We start from the raw sequence: 22877 nt of genomic DNA, 5'->3' as shown, positions 1-22877 counted from the left end.
GATGAGCTGCTTTACTATGTTGTTAATGTGATATGAAGCCAACAGAACATAAACAAATGCCAAATTTAAAGAGAGAGTATTTTTTCCCTATCTATAATAAAGACAAGGTAGTCCCAATATTGCAACTTTTCACAAAAAGCTATAATTTGAAGTCGGTTTGTGCTCATAACTGAAATTCAAGTTTATTATTGACAACAATTCTGCGCATGTGCAAAGCGTCTGTTTTGAACTTCGACGTAGCGCCGCTAGGGGGCAGTAGTTGTTCTTTCAGACTTCTACAACGTCTTGCCGCGCAACCCGCGGAAAAGCAGGTAGGCCTTAATCTTGTTTTTTAATTGTATTTTGCTTATTCACGGTAATAACAACCGACTGCGTCGTGCATTAAGTTAAGTAAAAGGAAGAGAAGTTATATTTGAACATGCAACATGCAGGTTTTCTGAGTTACTTGTTTTGTAAAAGGCTGGTAGGCACGTTAGCTAAACAAGCTAGGAAGGTTGTTGCTGATAGCGACGTAAATATAGGTCGATTGTAGTTTAATATCAGTTTGTAATTCGAGTGGTAGATTTGCTATGGCATAGATGTGGACATTTAAAGACCACAACAAATGATGTTTCGCGTGTTTAGAATATGTGTATTCCGTAAATGTTCAAATGGATGAGCTAGCTTAGCCACGCTAGCGCGTTCTGTTGGAGGCACCGCGCCGCACAAATGCATGAAAGTTCGTCGCTCCGTTTTAGGCTGTGCGCCTTATTTCCGTTTCCTCTGCCTCGTTGCTCAAGGAAAACACCACACAGACCCCACAAACTGCGAAACACAATGAGTTTAGACGTGAAGAAACTGAAAGTCAACGAATTAAAGGATGAGCTTCAGCGGCGCGGCCTTGACACCCGGGGCCTGAAGGCTGACCTGGTGGAGAGGCTGAAAGCCGCTCTGGAGGCTGAAGCTGATGGGGACGATCATGCTGGAGAGCAAGAGGGGCAAGATGAGTTCAGTGAGGACTTCCAGGACAACGAGGACGGAGATGACGCCCAAGAGCAACAAGGTCAGTCGTTGCTGATCGCTTTTGTGTCGTTTTGAATGGACAGAGCCTCTGGAGGGACTTTACCGCGCTCTGAAACCACCAGTGACATGAAAAAAACAACAGAGGATCGTGTTTCTCTGGCTGTACTTTACATTTCAGACAGGAAAGAAACTTATTGGGTGAACAATCATTTAGAATTTTCCTCTTGTGTTGTTAAAATTTTTATATTAACACATTTTTAAATACATTTGTCCCTTTTTAATCATTTTTTTAGACTACAGTGCAGATCTTTCTTTGTATCCAAAGAAAAATCTAATGTTTTTCATCTTTTTTACAGTGTTTTAATTGTGCCAATCATGTTAATAGTGTTTTGTTTTGTTGTCTTGATGTCCAAGTCAGTAATTGGTGGAACAATGTTGACATTAAGCTTAGAACCTAGAGTATTGTCTCCACATTGTGGTTTTAGTAGTAATACTGATAATGAGACATTAAAAATAATCCCCCCTAAGCTTTCCAAAAGTTCAAGGTCCAACAGAACTGTGATAAATATTTGGTTGTTGTTGGCTGTTAAGTATTTTCAAATTAATTTTTGTGTTTTGCCGTGATCCTAAAGAAGTTTTAAAGAGTTTGTGTTTAGTTTGTCAAGAAAGCCTGTTGCTTATCCGAAGCCATGCATCTGATTTTAAGGCTGGCTGAATGATTTTTAATTTATTTTTTTAAGTTTGTATTTTACCAATTTCTGATCTTGTCTTATATATTCCTCTGTCATTTTCATGTCATTTTTTGGACCAAAACAGTAAACTGTTGAAAGTTTTATTGTTAATTCAGGAGATAACAAAAGTTATCATATATGTTATTTAATGTAGCACTTAAATATTACTATAGTTTATATTATAATTGCTATTATGCTGAAGTGGATTTTTATAGTAGGAAAATGTGTTTAGTGTTTTGATTTTTTTTCAGTTCAGATGAAGGACTAACAATTTAATTATCTGTTTATATTTAGCAGAAGCAGCTGAAGACTATGATGATGAAGATGGACAAGGTAACACCCCTCAAGGGGAAGAAGAAGGCGGGGATTCAGGTGGCTACTACGAGGAAGAAGAGGCAGAAGCGGAGGCCAGTGAACCTCAGCAGGCGCCTGACTCGGGTCTCCCCATGCCCGACTTCACCGCTGACGATGATTTGCAAGGGTCGAGCATGGCCTTTGAGGAAGCGGCCAAGCCTGAGATAAAAGTGGAGGAGGAGGTGGAGGAGGAGGAACAGCATGCCAGGAGCACAGAAGGTCATTTTTCAGCCTGGTGTACACACTGATGAGTTCACTGACATTCACCATGGTTTTTTATAGAAACTTGACCCGTTAAAGCAGTCTTATTTTTCATTGAAGAAGTCAAAGTGGAAGTCAAAGCAGAAGATGAACCAGAGCCCGCCGAGAGCCGACCGGAAGAGGCTCCGACAGAGCAGCAGCCGGAACCCGAACAGGTCAAGGTGGAGGGGGACAGAGGTGGGAGCTACAGCCGCAAGAGACACTATGATGAGAGCAGAGGCTACAGCTACTACGAGCACCGGGAGGACAAGAGGTGAGCACATCCTCAACTCCCGTTTTCCCTCTCCTGACTGACACAAACGGGTTTGAGATGAAGGCTGCGCTTCCCTTTTTCCATTCGCTGACTTGTTGAAATGTGTTCATCTTTCATAGATCCCGAACACCACAGCCTCCAGCTGAAGACGAGGAAGAGGGCGTAGACGACTCTCTGATCACCATCGATACGTGTAAGCTATCCTTTTTGCAGCGGGCAAGAACCCGTTGGAGATTTTTTAACAGTGACGGCGCTGTCATTAAATTTAATTTAGTAACATTTAAAAGGTTACTTCAGGTTGGTTGTGTCTGCAAGACGATACAAGTCGGCGACAACTTTAGTTGCAGCATCAAACTTGCCAAAGAGCTGCTTCAGCAACATTTCTACCGTTTTGGATGTTGTCCTGAAGTTATTTTAATAGAAGTAAAGCAAACGTCTTATCGGCTAAAACCTACAAAGATAACCTGAAGTTTTAGAAACTTCCGAAGATTACTTTTCTGAACAAAAAATGTTTTATTCAAGTGCATTTGGAAAAAAAAATAAGATTTTAACTGTCGATTTCTTTTTTCCAGACAACTGTGATTTGCATTTCAAAGTTTCCAGAGATCGTTACAGCGGTTATCCGCTCACCATCGAAGGCTTTGCTTACCTTTGGGCGGGAGCGAGAGCAACTCACGGCGTCGCCAAAGGCCGAGTGTGTTTCGAGATGAAGGTGATTCACCGTGTTTCTTCTCTGTTTTATTTTAACAATGCTTTTCTATCAGGTTAAATATTAGATTATATAAATAATAAGTGTCTCGTCTGGATTGTTGACTGTATATGACAGCTGGAATGAGTGACTCCTCCCCCCTGGCGTTCCAAGCAGGAAGTGGTTCCAACAAACCAAAATCCCATAGAACTCTAGACAGTAACAGACAACTGTTACTCAGTTATTCTATTGGTCAGAACAACCATTCTTGCTCCGATACATTCTTTAACATCTTCTCGATGATCCTAATTTTTAAAAATATTTTTCTGTAGTACACGTTAAAAATCAATTAAAACTTGAATGACTTTGATGCAGTTTTTTCCGTTTTTCTTTCTTCAAAAATTGATATGGTTCTTCCCATTAACTCTAAACTATTTTTAACGTGATGCAACACAGACTGCAGTTCTCAGGGGTGGTTAATGTTTGGACGACCTTCTGTTCTCCTGTATTTGCGGGTATCTCAGAGGATCAGCAGAACGCATCTGATCCCAAGACCTTTGTCTTTAGATCAACGAAGAAATTCAAGTGAAGCATCTCCCCTCCAGCGAGCCCGACCCTCACGTGGTCAGAATCGGATGGTCCCTGGACCACTGCAGCACTCAGCTGGGTGAGAGGAGCATCTGTTGCCACGGTGACGGTCAATTTGGCAGCAGAGCAGCGGAATCTGAAGCAGGGGGTTTTGTGTTGTAGGTGAGGAGGCGTTCTCCTTTGGTTACGGAGGCACAGGGAAGAAATCCAGCGACTGCAAGTTTGCAGACTACGGCGAGAAGTTTGGCGAAAATGACGTCATCGGCTGCTACGTTGTAAGTCGGCGTTGAGAAATAATTCAAAATAGTTTCTTCACCCCGTTTTTTAAACAGAGTGAACAAACCCCGCAGTACCACACCTGTTGGAAATAAATCATCCAAGTCCTGACCTCCATTGTGTTACTGCAGGACTTTGAAACTGGCGACGAGGTGGAGATTGGTTACTCCAAGAATGGCGTAAATTTGGGCGTGGCTTTCCGGACAACCAAAGAGGCACTGGCAGGACGTGCACTGTTCCCCCACGTGTTGGTGAAGAACTGTGCCGTTGAGTTCAACTTCGGGCAGAAGCGGGAGCCGTACTTCCCCCCGATGGAGGGCTACACCTTCATCCACAATCTGCCTTTGGAGGAGAAAATCAGAGGCTCCAAGGGACCCGCCAGCAAGTCCGACTGTGAGGTAGGACTTGGAACGAAGAAGGAAGTTAGCTGGGATTGGAAAAAATAATAATGATAACTTTGAAGGTGTCAGACAAACTAGAACCTAACATTTGTTTCAGATTCTAATGATGGTGGGACTTCCTGCCTGCGGAAAGACCACATGGGCCATAAAGCACGCCGAGGCGAACCCTAAAAAGAAGTACAACATCCTGGGCACCAACGCCATCATGGATAAGATGAAGGTGTGTTTTCACAAACCCATTAACCAGAACTGAGTTTGACTATAAGCTCAGAATTTCACTGTTACTGTTTAATGTCGGTATTTTTACACTCTAGTTAGTCGTGGTCTTTAATATAGCTCCACAGGTAATAGATTTGATGAATTTTTCATCCCTTCACATGAGCAGTGTGATACTATTTTTCTCTACAGACACATGCAGTGTTCAGACTATCCAGGAGGGGGTAGTAATTCACACAATAGAAGGACTTACACTGACACTGGAAAGTTGCTAAGACTCGGTTTTTGGATGGTGGGGATTTTTTTATGGACTGCTAAATTTGAAAAGATTACAGTAAGAAAAAACTTTGTACTAAAACATCAATAGGAACAATAATTGGGTTGATGCAATGTGAAAATCTTTTAAAAACTGAGTGTCAGTAAAGGCCGTGTCACACTGCTGCTAAGTACATTTTGCGCATATTGCACCCATGACAATTGGTCATGTATGTGGGAAAAGTTGTGGTCTTTACTTGAGAATTTCACAGACGTATCATGAACGAACTGCGTTAAAATTATGGAAGACGTGCGAATAAATCTCCAAAAGAAACGAAAATCTAGCCTAAAATTTGCAAGCTTTGACAGAAATTGCCAAAGATTGAAACACTGGAAATGAGGAATTGTGCAAGATCCACGTAAACAACATGCAAATCATAAATGGACAGTGCATGTAACAGGAAAGACGTGCACACAAGTATGTGCACATGCTCTGTGGTAGCTTGGCACTTACCAAAGCCACGGCTGCAGTAGAATACCAGAACCGCTTCAACCGCTGCATTCCAAAAGATCCTCAACCCTAACCAGATCATGCCGGCGAAAGGGAAACCTCTAGCCCAAAGAAGCTGGGGAGAAAGAAAAACGCCAAAGCTGCCACGCCTGAGCCACAGAAGCAGCGTACTCCCGAGCCAGAACCAAGACCCCCCTCACATGATGTTGAAGCTGTTGGGGGGGCTGTGGCCCAAGCTCCTGGAGGTGAGGATGATGTTCCCCAAGCTGCCTGTGCTGAGGACAGGGAAGCTGTTACAGAGCACGCCAAGCCCCCTCCCTCCCAACCAACCCGTGGGAAGAGCAAAGCCAAGCCCACCTGGGCAGCAGCTGGAGAACCAAAGTGGCGGCAGGATCAAAGTCTCACACAGGAGCGGGAAGAAGATCTTGTGGAGTGGATGAGGGAGAACGAGGGAGTCTGGAGGAGGGGCCACAGGCTGTACAAGACTAGGAGAACTCTGTGGGCTGTCAAGGCTGAGCAGTTCGGCGTAACCATCGAGCACCTGGAGGGCTGGTGGAAGTCAGTGAAAGACTGGTTCGTGAGGCTGATAAAGAAGAAATCTGGCGATGCCAGGAAGAAGCTGAAAGACCGTGAGCTTTGGATTGTGGAACACATCTCCTTCTACACCCCCAAACTGAGGTCCAACTATGGACCGATCCAGCCTATGTACCGCCTTCAGTGTCACAAGCCACTCACCCAACCGCAACCTGGGCCGCGTCCGCTAGATACGGAGTCCGAATCTTCTCAGCAGTCAGCTGCAGACGAAGACCAGTCACTTGAGGGCCTCAAGTCCAGCACTGCCCGGCAGAACTGTGTTGCAGGAAAAGCAGGACCATCCAGCTACTCACAGGGGTCCATGGGCCGAAGGAGGACACAGGAAGCAGCAGACGATGAGTTAATGAGGGAGTTGATGAACAGCATCAAGACCAACACTGCCATGATGGCACAACTGGTACAGCAGAAGCCACTTGTCTCAGGTCGGGAGCCCTTCATCACGTATGTCCAGGACGCCTTGAGGACGCTCCCTGACAATCCGTACCAGATAGTGAGGGCTGAGAAAACATCCATCCTCCACAGCCTCACTCCAACTGATACTGACAGGCCACCACAATCACAAGCTCAACCTCCTCATCCGGCTGGCCACTTCCAGACTCCACAGACACAAATGTGCTGCAGCAAAGCTCCTCCTCCTCCACCACAACATTTGTTCTTCAGCCAACATCCTCCTGCACAGCAGTGGACCGCTGGACCGTGCGGATCAAACAAGTCATCATTCGTCGAGCTGCTATCCTCGGCCAATGATGTTCTGCACACGAACTTGACAGCCATCAGCATAGAGAGCCATTTTAGTCCTCTAAACCAGGGAAGAAGCTCCTTACAGTCCCCCCCCCACACTCCTCCAGCTCCAGTAGATGGTGAACAGTGATGTCAAGTGAAACAATTATGTTGCTTGTCCTATACATTTGTTAAATGACACTTTTTTGTCGTTGGTTCAGAAGTAAACAATTTACACAGAAGACTGACATGGTGCCACAATGAAAAGGAAAGAATTATTAGATTGAATTAGAAATAGTTTATTCTAAAAACAAGACAAACAGCAGATGTTTATATCAGTACAAATACATATAAAAAATGGGAAAAGTAGTCATAAAATTGTTTGGAAAATTAGGCATATGTCCACATACGGTAGTAATACAATCATTACTGTTATTTATAAATAAACATTTGGCGCTTTTGCATAAAGTGCGTGACACGATGAGACTGTTAATTAAGATGGTCAAAAGAAGTTCAGTAGAAACTTGCTTGGAAGTTACTGGGGGGGAAGAAGTCTGATGGTTTAGTTTGATCTCATAAAAATAACACAATTCTCACATCCCTTTATGGCATCAAAGCCTGGAGAAGCATCACTGTCTAGACACTATCTATTATCAAGGTACGGCACCTGCTGGAGAGTGCTCCAGTGTTTTACTGACTGCTGAAGATACTGCTACAAGATGATGGGGGGGGGGGGGGGGGGGGGCGTTGGATCATGGCAATCCATGAGGGAGAGCCTGGCCAAGCGTTTCTCAAGATCAAAAGACACAAACCCCGTGGTGCTGGCCTGTCTCTTAGATCCTCGTTATAAGAGTTGGGCATTTTCATTTGGCACAACGCTGAGCGAGGCCAGAGATTGGTTAAAGGAGGAAGAGGCTCCCACACAACAAGACCCCTCTAGAGGAGCAAGCTGTCCCAGAAGAAGCCAGGATGGAGGAGCAGGGTGCTGCAGCTGCATGTGGGACACATGAGGACCACGGAAAACACCAACAAAAGGCAGCGGAAAGGGCATGCACCCTTCTGCGCCCGTGTTGATGAGACGTTCAGCTCTCTGCTGGCACCCCACACTGATGACCTCCTGTTGAGGATGAGCTTCATCTATACCTAAAGGAGCTACTGATCGACGGGCGGAACGGGGACCCACTTCAGTGGTGGAAGCAGAATGAAGGAGTGGGGCTACTTAAGATTTACCAGTCAGTTTGTTTGTTTTTTCTATAAAAGATGATGCTTGGTCTATTCCTCCTGCATGTCTAGTTGCTACTTTTTGTTTTTTATTGAACTGTTTATTTGAATAAACAGAGTTAGATGTTGATCTTTATATTCTAAATTTTGAATTATACATTTTCACTACATACGAATATCAGCTCCAAATATCGATTATCTGCCTTCTTGACGAGCAACAGTCTGAATCGGCCCTGGGGAGGAGGGAAAACAAAGATATGGGTAGATCTCTAGTCCACCCCCCTACCACTTGATAGTTACATCATATCAAATGTAGGATGGTGGGGGCCAGCAGGCACCACCTACTTTTATTAAGGTGTCTGATTGGTCTGTTTAAAACTTGAATAACCTAAACTATAGAAAAAAAGGTTTTAACAAATGAGATTATAAAGAACGTGTTAATAAAAAGGTAACAAAGCAAGAATGTTTATCCTGACCTACAGAATGACTAATAGCTGTTTATCTCTCTGTAGAAGTCTATGGGATTTTGGCTTCTTTGAGCCAGCAGGTACTTCCTGTTTGGACACCAGGGGGGAGGGGTCTCTCAGTCCAGTTCTCAGATACAGTCAGTGGTTGAAAATGGCGTATCAAATTTGATACACCAGGTGTACAAAGTCATATAACTCAGGGCTCGACATAGCCATTTGTCCGCTGGCCCGGTCCTGTTTTTCGAGCAGTACGGACCACAAGACTTTATTTTTTACTTGTCTGCTCGGGCCACTAAAATATCTAACAATTAATACATTTTTCACCTTTTACAATAAAGTATATTTTGCGAAAACGTGTAGATTTACCTCGTCTTTATAATTCACTTTTTCTGCTAGTCCTGTGTTCAGACTTTTATCACTCTTCTCCTCCTCTCCCGCCGCGCGCGGCTGTCACTGCCGAGCACCACGCGGCACGCGCTCACTCAATTTTTTTTTCAAACTTTATTGAATGTAACAATTCAATACTAAACAATGTTAAACAGCAACAACGAAGGAACAAGCCAGTGGGTTATTATTACATTTTAGGCAGATATATTTAAACTGACACACATATCAGCGCGCCCCTGGTGGTTTTTCACCGCGATGATCATAAATCCAACACCGTCACTGAAGAGAGACTGAAGCATGTCAGAGATGTGGAAGACATGGCAGGAATAGATAGGAATATGTTAGTAGTTATTAATTAGTAGTATGGACAGCAAGATATTTAATGAATGCATTGAAGATGAAACTGTATGCACTAAGCTTTAAGCTGAATGTCAAAGAATCAAAGGCAACTCCAAATACCTGAATCTCAGACTCAAATGGAGTATAAGGTCAAACTACTTAATTTTGTTTTTCTTTACAACACTGTAAGCAGTAAGTATTTCTAGTTAGCTGAATGATCTCAGTAATTTAATTGTATTTAATTTTTCAATTATTTAATTTAATTAGGTAACTAAAGTAACTAAAAAGTAAATGTAACTTTGCAACAGTAACAAAAAGCAGAACCTTAAGGCAGTCAGGGCAAAAAAGTCAATAAAACTTCTTAACTATTGATTAGGAACAAATGTGAAATAGCAGTGATTAGAAGCAGCATGAAAACTTCTTAACTAGTGTTTCCTACTACACTCCAGTGCTCTCTTCAAAACATCTGAAACAGACTAGAGCAGATTTAAGTTTGATATGCTCTATTTTTAGTCATTGAAAAGTGTATAAATAAGTGCTAGATGTCACCAGAATGCACCAAATTGCACCATATTAAAATTTTCCGGGGGGGCATGCCCCCGAACCCCCCTAAAGTTGCAAGCACCTGCGGAGCGGCGGGTCTCGCTGTGCGCGGTGTCGGGCCAGTAACTTTTAAAAACTACTGGCCCTGTGGGCCAGTGCAAATTTCTGGGCTATGTCAACCCCTGTAACTAAATCCATCTTTTCATTGCTTTATATATAACTTTAAGCACTAAAAGTATTTTATTTTAGATGACATTATTTGGTATATTTAGATGAACTTGCTGTAGCCTAATAGTTTGGTGCTGCCATGATACAATAACAGTGGTCCTTAGCTTAGTGCGGTAGTTATATTCTAAAATAATCTGCTGTGAAATGCACATTATTGTATTGTAAATGTTTTAAGACTGTAAAACTCCTCGCTAGACACATTATACACTTTTCTCACAGATGTGACTATTTTTACAATATTTTCTCGTTTAAACTCTCAAAGTTCAAACCTTTGTAGAAGTATAAGTGTAGACTTTAAACAAAGATCATTTTTGCAAACTGAAGGCAATCTGTACAGAAGACACAGCACGGAGGAGATTGATTGACAATGGTCTGCAACCAATCAGAACACAGAGCATAAAATAGCAAACAAAACTGCTTTAAAAAAAAGCTGCAAGATCGCTAAAGTGAACCGCATTTTAGCAAGGATCACTGTTCGTGTAACTTCTTTTTTGCTTACTAAAAACTGACTGTATTTTTAAATGGCAAAAAAAATACAGTGTCGGAGATGTTCTGAAAAAGATTGTGGATGGGAATTCAAGCGACATAGAACCTCTTGGGGAAGATGAGGAGGATGAGGAGGAAGAAGAGGAATGGACTACTACTGCAGTGATTGGGGAAAACCAAAATAGCAGTGACAATGACGAAAGCCTAGAATTCCCAGAAGAGGACACAACACTAAAGGCATCAGCAAGTGGTGAAAAGTGAAAAGGAAGGTGTATCAGTGGAAACGACAACAGTTTAAACCTCCTCCTGTTGAGTTTGAGGAATATATAAAGGAGGACTCTGAAGAGAGACGAGACTGGACACCCTTTATTAGGCCTGCACAATATACCGCAAATTTATCGTTATCGCGACATCAAGCTGTGCAACATGCATACCGCAAAAGACGGCGAAAATCGCAATAAATGGTTACCTTGACCCTTGTGCTATCCTAGGCACTTTAACATTGGGAGTTGGGTCATCTAGACCCACTAGACAGTGCATTGAACCTTTTTTCTTCAATGATTTGTGATCTTCACTGGTGTCCATGGATTACATGAAATCTTTCCACCTTTATCCACCTTTGTCATGGTAGGGAGAACACGTCAATGTAAGGGGGGGGGTCATCTAAGATAGCACAAGGGTTAAATGTGCTAAAACAAACTCATGGCAGCTTGAAATATTGAATAAATGAAATAAATCCCTTTATGCATTTAACCAATCGGAAGGACCCGTTTACGCTGTTGATCAATCAAATGAGCCCTTTTATGTTTGATGTTTGCCTCCTATGTCGACAAGGGTCATTTGGAGTATAATTTTTATACTGTTGCATTGAAATGGAAATGATGTTTTTGGTTGGTTTGACATTTGTTTATATACCGCAAATTATATCGTTATCGCAATATTAATCACCAATATCGCATATCGCGAGTTTTCCTCATATCGTGCAGCCCTACCCTATATGTATTTTAAAGACTTTGTGACTGACGAAATGCCACAGGAGATTTCAGAAGAAACAAACTTGTACAGCGTCCAAAAAACCGGAACATCGGTGAACACAAACGCTCAAGAAATCGAGCAAATTCTTGGTATGTACCGGCACATGGGGTTTGTACAGATGCCCAACATACGAGCCTATTGGGAGATGGAGACGAGATACCCCCCTGTTTGTGATGTGATGTCACGGGGTCGATTCCAGAATCTGCTGACTCTGTTTCACTTTCAGGACAACCTTAATGTGTGTGGAAACTCAGGCCATGGTTGGAGAAACTCCGCCAACGCTTTCTTTGCATACCTCCTGAAGAATGTCACGCAGTTGACCAAATCATAGTGCCTTTCAAAGGAAAATCGCATCTACGCTGCTACATGCCAGGAAAACCTCACAAGTGGGGCTTCAAGATGTGGGGACGCATCGGGCAGAGCGGATATCTCTATGACTTTGACGTGTGTCAAGGGGGAGAAAATTCTTACAAAGAGAAATCTGAAGTTGGTGCTGCAGGAGATGTTGTTTTGAAAATGACCTCAACCCTTATCAGGAAAAAATCACAAAGTTTTTGCTGACGATTCTTTTACGTCAGTTCCACTGGTTGAGCACTTGAAACAAAGAGGAATCTACTACATAGGCACAGTCCGAATGAACCGGGTGAAGAACTGCCAACTGATGGAGGAGAAAGAACTTAAGACAAAGGGAAGGGGCTCTCTGGATTTCAGAGTCAACCAGGAGGACAACATCATCGTGACATGGTGCAACGACAAAGCTGTAAACCTGCTTTCTCCTTTTGTCGGCGTGGAACCACTAAGCACTCTGAGGCGTTGGAATCGGAAAACCAAAACCTACGTGATGCTTTCCAGACCGGCAATTGTTGATGCATACAACAGGTTCACTGGAGGCATTCACCTTTCTTGGTACACTATCTGCACTGTACAAGTTCAGCCTCAGATCCAGAAGGTGGTACATCTACATTTGGTGGCACACGGTTACATTGGCGGTAATCAATGGGTGGATCCGCTACAGAAGAGACCTGGAGAAACTGCAGCCCCGGCAGGAACCCTTACCCCTGCGGATATTTCAGGCTTCTGTTGGTACTGCGCTCACAAGCGCAGGAAAGGTCAGAAAAAGTGCTGGACCACTGTCCTCTCCAGATACAACACTGGCCCCTCCCCGCAAGAAGAAAACCACTGAGGTACCCCCTGATGTGAGAAAGGACGGCCTGGATCATTTCCCAACGTGGGAACTCCGGCAGAGATGCAAGTGCTGCTCAGGCCACTTAACCCACGTGTACTGTCAGAAATGCGGAGTGCATCTTTGTTTGTTTGTTAGATTATGGGTGTGAGGGGTTGTAAACTAGTGGGAGGGCACAACAGAGACCTCAAGGTTACGGGTGACAGGAAGGGGGGCTGGGATTGCTCTGGGCCAAAGTTCCAACCCAAAACTTCGGGGGTATATTCTAATGAACTCCTGCCCCGCTGCATAATAACCGCAGTGCTAAAAACAACACAACGGTAATCATAATGAAAAAATCCACTGGAAGTACTTTGAAAATAGATCAAAAGAGGATCGTGGTGGGTCTTTAACACCAGAGCTGTAATGTTTTAACGGTTTACACGACTAAGGTAATTCCAGCATATTCTGAAGCTGAGAAAAGCAGCTTTCTGCTGATGTTCAATACTTTACGGTAGTAAGGCGTAAACTTTACAGTAGCAAGGTCTTTACGCAGTTGACGTAAACCAGCTCATTGTGATGTGCAGAAAAAAGCCCCATCAGAATTAGAATTAAAATCAGAATTAGAATCAAAATCCCATTATTTGTGCCAGTGGTTGCATAGTTAGGGTAGTTCAGTGCTTCTCAAATAGTGGGGCGCGCCCCCAGGGGGGGGCACGAAGCGATGCCAGGGGGGGCGCGCGGTGGTGGCGGTTTTAGGCACAGGTTTGTCCGGTGCGCAAATTTAACGTGGGGGCAGCGGTGACAGCGGCTCAGTGCTTGGAAAATAATCTGGTCCACTATTCGGTTCCTATTGTCTGTTCTGTCTGTCCGCGGCTGCGCGAGTGAGAACGAAAGGGGAGGGGTGGTGTGGGCCCTGTCTGCCAGGGGAAACGGGGCACGCGGACCACTGCTACCGCTGCCTGTTGCCCAAGATCACCGCTGCCCTTAGATTCCTAAGCTCATGCTAACAATGTCATTCTTTATGAACTATTGTAGACATTTTGATGACGTGTCTTTATTTTCCATCCATGTTTTCTTTGTCTGCCTGTGGTTTAGTTGGTGTCAGACAGACATAAAGACAGCAGGTAATGCAGGAAAACAGCTGCACTTTTATGAGATCAGAAATAAACAATCCGTCATTTAGAAAAAAAAAATCAGCACGTTTTTACCTATTTCTTCAGACTAAAAACGTTAAATATATTGGTGCTGCTGTGTTAATGTTTCAGATCAATTTAGATTTAATATTATTTATTGATTGAATTATTTTTTTCAGCATCAAATGGTTAAGTTGGTCAAAATGTTTCTAGTTTAAATAAGGAATGACAGATTTTTTTTTTATTTCAGGTACTTTCAGCTTCTTTTCTGTTTTAGACTAGAACAGGGTTTCTGTGGCTAAATAAAGTTAATATTTGTTGAAAGTGGATTTATTTTGCTTTTTTCTTTTGTTAGTGTTAAAAGATACAATTTTAGGTATACAAATTTTATAGATACTGACCTGATGTATTGTCACCGCGCGAGTGTGTCTGTGTGTGTGTGTGTGTGTGGGGGGGGGGGGGGTTATGGGGGGGGGGGGGGGGTCAGGGGGGGCGCGAAACATTTTCTTTTCCTAGGGGGGACCTGGCAAAAAATAATTGAGAAGCACTGGGGTAGTTCAAAGATTGTTTGTTGTTTAGCTGTTGACGGTGACAGCTTCGGTTTTAAAGGGTTAATGGTTACTGATATAAGAAGCAACTTTGAGGCAACTTCAGTCTTGGTTTATTTTTACCAGCTCTCTTCCATGAAATGGGGGGGGGGGGGGGGATAGACAAAAAGTGTTTCAAACTGGTAAAATCCACTTATTGCAACCTACAGTATCTGTACTTTTTACTAACTACCCCTTTGTAGTTCTTTGGACTATTTTTAAGTCACAACAGTGACGACTCTTCCTCATCAAATGTCCATGATATCCCCTGAGCTGCGGAAACGGAGAGGAGTCCAATTCCTTCTTTGATTCATTCTTTAAACCTGAATGCGACTGCCGTGCAGGTGATGGGTCTGCGCCGCCAGAAGAACTACGCCGGACGCTGGGACGTCCTCATACAGCAGGCCACCCAATGCCTGAACAGGCTGATCGAGATCGCCGCCCGCAAGAGGCGCAACTACATCCTGGATCAGGTACTGCTGCTCCTCCTCCTCCTGCCTTCTCATTCTCACCACAGTCAGTCAATGTGCCCTGATGATCACTTTCTCTCTAATGGACTATTTATTTATCTTTCAGGGGGTCTCTGTGTATTATAGAGTAGAAGAAGCATTGATCAGCCTCTTGTCACTTGCTTTGTCATGCTTTTGTAACAGAAAATACGTAATGGCTCTCATAAGTGACAGAATATGTCGTGTTTTCACCCTTCAGTACATTTGCACCTTATTTCTTGTCATACTACAGTATTGTTTGTCTTGTGAAATTTCAACAATGTACAAGTAAACCATGACTTTGTAGAGATGTTGAGAAACAAGTAATCTCTGGTGAGTAAGAAAAACACCTTCTGTTGCTAATCTAATAAGACAGAGTCCATAGCTTCTTTAAGCTATTTTGAAGTGAGATACTTGGAACTGTTGAGTGTGTGTTTTATTTTGTTAAATTGATGCTGGAGGTAAGTGGCGACTAACGACGTTCAGGTTTTCAGGTTCTTGCTCTTGGCTGCGAGGATGAAGGTAGGTCGGTCTGATGGTTCTGAGGCTTTCTTGAGGACTCTGTGAGTACAGGCAGGTGGGTTGTTTCTGTCTGTCCTTGTCTGAAACGGGACCAGAGCTCTCATCAAGACCAGGTGAGTCACGGTAAGAGGGGGGACCCGTTAGAGGAACAGAAACATAAACGGGGTTTAGAAGAGGCGAGTCTCCGTCTTTATCTGCACAGTTAAAGCGAGCGTTCGAATCGTTTCGTCAGAGTTCTACTCGGCTTTGTGTTCTCGCTGTTCTCCGGAGCATTTTGTGTCCTGAAGAAGTTTTTTTCTGTGAAAGCGGTAGAAGACGAACAGGCTGCGGCTTTTCTGGATCGGAGTCAGCAAACCTGGAAAGGCTCGCTATAAAAACGGAAGCGGGAATCTTGGCAAACGTTGTTTTTCACGGTGAGATGTTTGGGAAGCTGAGCTTCAAAGCGATGGTTTCTGCGTTGGGGCCAGCCGCCGTCTCCGTCACGTTTGCCTTCTGCGTCGGGACGATGATCAGCTCGGGTTTCTGTGAACCGCCACGTTTCTGAGCCGAAGCTATTATGGGGGAAAAAGTTCAATTTCGAGTTCTGATTAAACATTTTGCTTTTTTTCCTGAGTTTAACGTGTTTTGTGACTGGATTTCATCACATGATGTAAATTGAAGCTAAAAGGATTAATAAAGCTAAAAATTTGATTAATTTTATGTTTTAGTTTGAGTGTTTTTATTTTTGTGGGCAACAAGAAGTCCAAGATTTAAATTATTGTGCCTTTGCTCTGCCTAGCTAAAGGTGCATTGTGGGTAAAATCAACAGGACTTTGCTCAGTCTGGTCAGTAATTGTTGTACAAGTGGAAAGTTAAAGCGTTTGTGACTCCTCGCTGACATCTAGTGGTTAAGGGAAAAACTGAAGATCTGCTTTTTCTCTGAGGTAAATGTTGTTTTCAACATGTTAGAAAGGACGAATATGAAGAAAACTAAGCTTAAAATTGCATTTCTGCTTTGTTTATTTATTCAAATTGTTGCAAATCAGGAGCAGATGGAAAAGTCCCGTTTGAAAAAAGTCGTTTATTGGATAGAAAGTACGCTGGGCGGGGCCACACGCTTCCTTCTGATGCCTCCACTGTCAGACAAACGGATCCATGAGCGTCTTCGTCAGAACTGGGCGGCTGCGTAGCTCAGATATTACTCGCCGTTTTTTTGCACCGCTGATGATACATCGGGGCTGTAAGTTAGAGGGAGAGCGTGTAAACGGAGAGCTCTTTAATATCAGGTGAATTTCTAATGAACTCTTGCCGCTTTGCAGAAACTATGTCCAAAAAAACAACTCAGGTGTGTTGATATTAGCTACAAGTGGCATCAAGACCACTGAGACACTTTGAAAATAGATAGGAAGATGATCGGACTTGGACTGAAATGAGCAAAGCCCGGAAAAGGCTGAGAAATCGACTTTAGCCGTGGCCTTCATGCCGGGCTTTGCTGCGTCTCTGCAGTTTAATCCCGCCGTTGTCGTCAGGAACTGTGACTTCTTAGTGTGATAGGTCTTCACCCGACAAACTCAAAGCGATGTTTCTGCCGTGTTAGCATGGAAGGAGCAAACTCAGCAGCTTTTCGGCGACCTTCGGGGAACCTTCTGTTCTCCATTTCTCACCCGAGCGCAGATCTTCAGGCAGGATCTGGTAAAAACCCGTTCTCCTCGTGACGCCTTCGTTTGTGCAGATCCTTGTTGGTCGGCCCTTTGAGGCGAACGCCGCCGTGCTGCGTAGTTGTTGCGGGTGGGGTCCCTCCTTCTTTCACTAACATCCAACAGCAGTCTCCGGGCGGCGGCGAGCAGAGCGCGAGGTAAAACCTGTGGGTGATGAGAGGCTCGTGAAAAAACCCTAGACTGCCATCCAAGCCAAACCTCTCTCACTTGACTATTGCAGGGTTCCAGCTTGCTCCCAGTGGAAAGCCATTACAAGTAAACAATAACAAACAAGCTTCTACTTCTTTCTTGTCGCCATTGCTAGACAAATGTATATGGATCAGCAAGGAGACGAAAAATGCGTCCTTTTGAAGGTTTTCAACGCAAGGCTATTGTAATTTGTCCCACGGACGAGGATTTTAAAGAACGAACATTAAAGCAAACCAATGAGCAGGGGAAGGATGTGCCCGATCATGCTGTGTTAGAAATGAAAGGTAGGAACGCTGTGGAAGCAACCAATAAAACACCAGATCTACTTTTGACTTTTTTTTCTGTGTTGTCTCTTTAAAAAAAATTTTAAAAAAAAAATCTACCTTGGAAGATGTTCCCCCTCCCCCCTCCCCTCCCCACCATCATAGCCTTTTTTTCTTTTTTTTTTGGTCAGATTATCAGACCTGGAATTATTTTTGTTTTAAACATCCCCACATAAATTTTTTTTTTTTGCCCGTTACCTGCCGCTTTCCGTTTAACCCCCCCACCCCCACCCCCGAAGAAGCACTGCAAACCAAGCCGGGTTCAGGCCCGATTGGCGTTTAAGCCCTCGCCTCCAGGAAAGAACCTTCCTGTGTTATTTTTTTTTTGGGAACCGTTCTTGGTCTGCAGTGCTGTCCCTGCTCCCCCTCGAGCTCTTAGTTGCCCCCCCTCCTCTACTGAAGCCCCCCTCCCTCCTTCCCTCTCTGTGTCTGCTTAAACAAATGTCTCCTCCATGCTCCCTGGAGGCGACCTTTGTTCTCTCCTCTCTGCTTTCATTACCTGCTCTGACTTTGTTTGTTGGCTCCGCCCTTGTATTGCACTAACTGTTGTTTGTTTGTTTCTTCTGGTGGTGTGGCTGCTCTGGTCTTCACTACACCCCCCCCCCCCCCCCCCCTTTTTCTGTCTCTCCATCCTCCTCCTCCTCCTCCTGACGAAGCTAACTTCACTCTGCCGGAGCCCTGCGACTTCCTGGAGGCCGTGACCTACGTGGAGCTGCAGCGCGACGAGGCCGACAAGCTGCTGAAGCAGTACAACGAGGAGGGCCGCAAGGCCGGCCCGCCCCCCGAGAAGCGCTACGACAACAGGCAGGGGGGGTTCCGCGGCCGCGGCGGCAGCAGCAGCAGCTACCAGCGCTACGACAACCGCGACGGCTCGCGCGGCAGCTACCAGAGCCGCAGCGGAGACTCTGGAGGGGGATACAGAGGAGGTGAGGGCATGTCTCTGTCGGAGCCAGACTCCTCCTTTACTTTGTAGTTTGGGTCCCTGTGCCGGCCCCCCAGCCGGGATAATGTAGAGGGTTGTGCAGTGACGGACGTATCAGAGGAGTGCCTGCCTGTTCATTCAAAAACCTTCATCATGACGAGGATGATGATTGGCTGTAAATGTATATAAAAAAAATCTGATGTCCTCAATTGACATGATCACCCCCCCCAACCCCCCTGATCTAAATGATCATTTATTGATGTTCTTGTCATCCTCAATGTTCAAACTCAGTCATTTGATCACAGATTAGGATTGGATTCTGGATGTGAAAACAACGATAATTTATTCATTTTTTTATTATTGCAGTAATCTAAATGAGCAGCTGCTTGTTTCATCAGATGACAGTTGATGAATAAAGTTTCAAACCCCCCAATACAAATGAATAATCCAGATGTATCTGCAGCGTCACTCATGTTCCAGATTATCATTTCTTTTGCTCATGATGTCCCTGCAGCTCCTGAGGCTTTCATCTTTACCCGTTTTTAAAACTGCGTCGCCGTTTTGTTTAAACAAAGTTTTGCGGCTGTCTGCTGTTGCTCCACAGGCTACAACCGCGGCAGCTACAACCAGAACAGATGGGGCAACAACTACCGTGACAGCGGCTCTGACAACCGCGGCAGCTACAACCGCAGCCAGCAGACCGGAACGAGCTACAACCGCCCCTCCTCCTACAACAAGGGAGGATACAGCCAGGTACGGAACGGCCACGCCCCCCAGCGACGCCGTCGGTGCGCCGCACTCACCTGAACTCCTGCTCCTCCTCTGCCTCCAGGGCTACAGCCAGAGCTACAGCCCAGGCTACAACCAGGGCAGCTACAACCAGAACTACTACGGCAACTACAGCCAGTACCCGGGCTACAGCCAGAGCTACAGCCAGCCGGCCGCCCCCGCACAGACGTACAGCCACCAGCCGCAGCAGCAGCCGCAGCAGCCGCCGCCCCCCCCAGCAGCGCAGCAGGCGCTGCAGCCGCAGCAGCAGAGCTACAACCAGCAGTACCAGCAGGTATTTCACAGAGAGCCTGTCGAGTCGCTACACCACAGCTGAACGCATCCTAACTGCTGCTCTGTCCTCTCTGCCCCCCCCCCCTCCCAGTACGCGCAGCAGTGGCAGCAGTACTACCAGAACCAGAACCAGTGGAACCAGTATTACAGCCAGTACGGCAGCTATCCTGGTCAGAGCAGCCAAGGCTCCTCCTCTGGTTCCCAGTAGCTCCGCCCTCCGTCTGTACCTGCGCCCCCTCCCCTCCCCCTCTCCAGCACCTCTGAACCCGAGTTTGTACAGTGTCACTAAACGTCCCGGCCCGCCCGCCGTCGCCCGGCGGCGGCGCCTTCATTCCTCAGCGGTGTGTCCAGATCTGCATCGTTCTGAAGCGAGTCTTACTTTGAGCCCGGAGGCGGTCGGCAGGTCTCCAGACGTCAACGATCCGTCGCCGTCTCCGCAGATTGAACAGATTATTGTAAATGACAGAAACGGCGTGATTGTGGCTGGAAGAACAAACAGCATGCTTTTTACCTTCAGAGTCCGCACATTTTATTTACCGCAGGATTATGAGGCTTTTTTTAATAGGTGTAGTATTTAATCTCGTCTCTGATTAAGAATCTTTGCCGCTTCTTTTGGGTGATAGTCGTATTTGCCTTTTGTTGGCCCCGCCCCCTTTCCCCTCCCCTTTGTGATTGCTGTTCATTAAGTCCAATAGTTAAAGCCTGTAATGCCATTTTTTCTACCTTGAAAAAAAGTGATTTTGACCGGTTGCGCAAGCTGTTGTGTCTTTATACAATAAACACAGATGTAAACAACTGTAAACGTCTGGCCTCTGTGTCCACCGCAGACGGCGAGGGAACCGCGTTTAAATCACCAGGAAATGAGAAAAATGAGACTTTAAGCTGAAATCAATCAAGTTCATTTAAACATTTGATTCTCCTGACATGCAATGTGATTTCTAGAGAACATTTCTGAGCCTAAAGAACTCCCAACTACTGCAAACTACTGAATGAAGGAACTTTTGGTTTCTACAGAGGTTAATGACAACAAACGTTAAAGGGGCGGAGCCATGGGAAGTTTTTATTTTATCTTTGGTAGGGTACGACCAAAGATGGAGGACATATATTAACAACATTAAAAGAATTTCTTAATCTAAATGGTTGTGATTTAGGAGCAGATGATAAAAATGCAAACGAAAAAAAACATTTTTGTGATGTCATTAATACGCTAAGTGGGCCATAAGCTCCGCCCCTTTCTGATGCATCCCCTTACAGACTAACACATCCATGAACGTCTTCGTTCTCCTCATCTGGATCAGAATTGGACGGCTGGAAAGCCCCAATCATACTTGGTATTTGTGTTGCTCTGCTAATATTGGGTTGTGAGGGGCTGTAAGCTAGCAGGAGAGCGTGAGAACCAATAAGTTCTATCTCTAGAGGAGACACGCCCGCTTGGGAAGCCTGACCAACGGTGGAGGAGCGCGACGCCATCTTGGTGACGTCGACGACGCCATCTTGGTGACGTCGACGACGCCCACATGACAATGATTTCTATAGCCTTTGATGGCATCGAAGTAGTTTTATGTTTTATATATATTCATATTTCTATATATTTATACATACATATATAAATACATACTATATGTATATAATTTATATATATATATATACATCAGTTGTTGCTGTTAATTAAGAGAAACAGTTAGCCTTAAAAGCTCAAACTTTAATGAAAAATGCACAGTTGCAGGACTTCTTAAAAAAAAAAATTATAACAAAGAATTAAAAAAATCTTTGTAAACATTTAGAAGTTTTAGACCACTTTGACATGTAATTTGAATTATTTAGAAAATACGAATAAGTCAATAATAATATTAAATCAATTATAAGTCAACAAGTCCAGAATTCAACAATAGATTTACCCTAAAAAAAAAACAAAGAAAAACAATAGATTTACTGATTCATGTTAGTGATCAATTAGTGTAACAAAGATGGGATGGTGTCGGGTTTCAAGCGAACAGTCTTATCAAAATCTGTTTCCACAAAATGTTTTGAACATAGACTGTATTACTAGTTGGTACCACAGTGATCCATCTGGGTTTGCTCTTTTCATTGCTAAGGCCCACTTTTTCCTTAAGTCTGAATCCATTGGAAACCTGCAAGAAAAGTTCAGTCACTGAGTCAGAAATGTATAAATCCATATAACTATAATAGCCTAGTCCTAGTATACTGTATATAGGTTAAACACAATAAAGTTTACATTAATGTTGACAGCAAATTATACGTACATCATCCCTGCATGTTGATAACAGCCCTGCAGCATCATGCATGTCAACATGTGTACGATTAATGAAGCCCCTGCAGCATTAAAAGAATAAATTATTGGACTAACCTTCCAAATGTTCTGCCTTCCTCCTTCCTGGACTAATTTCTCCGATGGCTGTTGAAACCCGCACAATGAACTGGCATTTTGCTAAAAAATGTGTTAACATGCGTGCACTGCAGCAGTGACTTGACCTCACCAAGATGGCCGTGCTCTCCTCCCATGAGGAATCATGGGATGTCTCCTCTAGCGATGGAACTCATTGGTGCAAACAGATGGGTAATGTGAGGTGGGGGCGGTTGATTCACACCAACGGTCCCGCCCACAACTTAGAGGTAAATTTCTAATGAACTCCTGCCTCTCTGCAGAAACTATGTTCTAGAATACGAGAGTAAAAACGGCATCATTATTAGAAGACCAATGGAAAGGATTTGAAAATAGATCAAAAGATAATCGGAGTGCGACTTTAATGTTTGTTTTGGGAATATTGGCCTCAAAATATCCACGTATAATATGTGTATAAATTACTTCAAAATAAAAGCAGCAACAACTTATGGGATTAGCTCGAGCTTGCATCTATCTTCTGACCCCTTTCAGGCTCACGGGGGTGCTGGAGCCTATCCTATACTCTAGGGTGAAGGCGGGGTTCAACCTAACCAGGTAGCCAGTCTTTTGCCGGGCCACACTCTCACCATGCTTACCTGAAGGCATTTCTGTGTCACCGCTTCATGACCTATGACGCTCGAAGAGAACATGCAAACGCCACACAGAATGAACCCAGCTGGGATTCGAACCCGAGAGCGCTAACCACTACCCCCCTGTGCAGCCTGGGGCTTCTCAATGCACAAACGTGAAGGGGCGGAGCTCTAGGAATTGCACTCTTTGGCAGATTAAAAAAAAAAAACATTTGGACCGAACAAAAACATTTTCTTTT

General features: G+C 44.3%; 1 protein-coding gene across 2 annotated transcripts; it reads left to right on the top strand.

Annotated features, from left to right (window-relative positions):
* The first annotated feature begins 180 nt into the window (after positions 1-180).
* On the top strand, positions 181-20446 carry hnrnpul1 (heterogeneous nuclear ribonucleoprotein U-like 1). Of its 2 annotated transcripts, none has more exons than XM_023961504.2 (16): positions 181-311; positions 780-1042; positions 2031-2306; positions 2409-2601; positions 2721-2794; positions 3174-3313; positions 3857-3956; positions 4040-4152; positions 4285-4551; positions 4652-4774; positions 14786-14914; positions 17453-17621; positions 18317-18586; positions 19187-19335; positions 19415-19645; positions 19736-20446. In XM_023961504.2, the coding sequence occupies exons 2-16, from the start codon at positions 817-819 to the stop codon at positions 19850-19852; spliced, it is 2577 nt and encodes an 858-aa protein (XP_023817272.1). In that variant the 5' UTR covers positions 181-311; positions 780-816; the 3' UTR covers positions 19853-20446. The 2 variants fall into 2 exon arrangements, with proteins under 2 accessions (XP_023817272.1, XP_023817271.1); XM_023961503.2 differs by having other exon boundaries at positions 2028-2306.
* The last annotated feature ends 2431 nt before the right edge of the window (positions 20447-22877 follow it).

This window comes from Oryzias latipes, chromosome 13 (assembly GCF_053564925.1).
Source record: "Oryzias latipes strain Hd-rR chromosome 13, Olatipes_Hd-rR_3.1".
Taxonomy (NCBI): Eukaryota; Metazoa; Chordata; class Actinopteri; order Beloniformes; family Adrianichthyidae; genus Oryzias; species Oryzias latipes.
Note: the sequence above shows the minus strand (reverse complement) of the source record. Positions and strands in the feature narration are given on the sequence as shown.

Excerpts from the sequence above, each read along its gene's own strand:
- hnrnpul1 (XM_023961503.2), top strand. The coding sequence starts at position 817 with ATGAGTTTAGACGTGAAGAAACTGAAAGTCAACGAATTAAAGGATGAG. Across the intron at positions 3,314-3,856 it reads GAGTGTGTTTCGAGATGAAG|ATCAACGAAGAAATTCAAGT; the intron begins GTGATTCACCGT and ends CTTTGTCTTTAG. Across the intron at positions 19,336-19,414 it reads ACAAGGGAGGATACAGCCAG|GGCTACAGCCAGAGCTACAG; the intron begins GTACGGAACGGC and ends CTCTGCCTCCAG.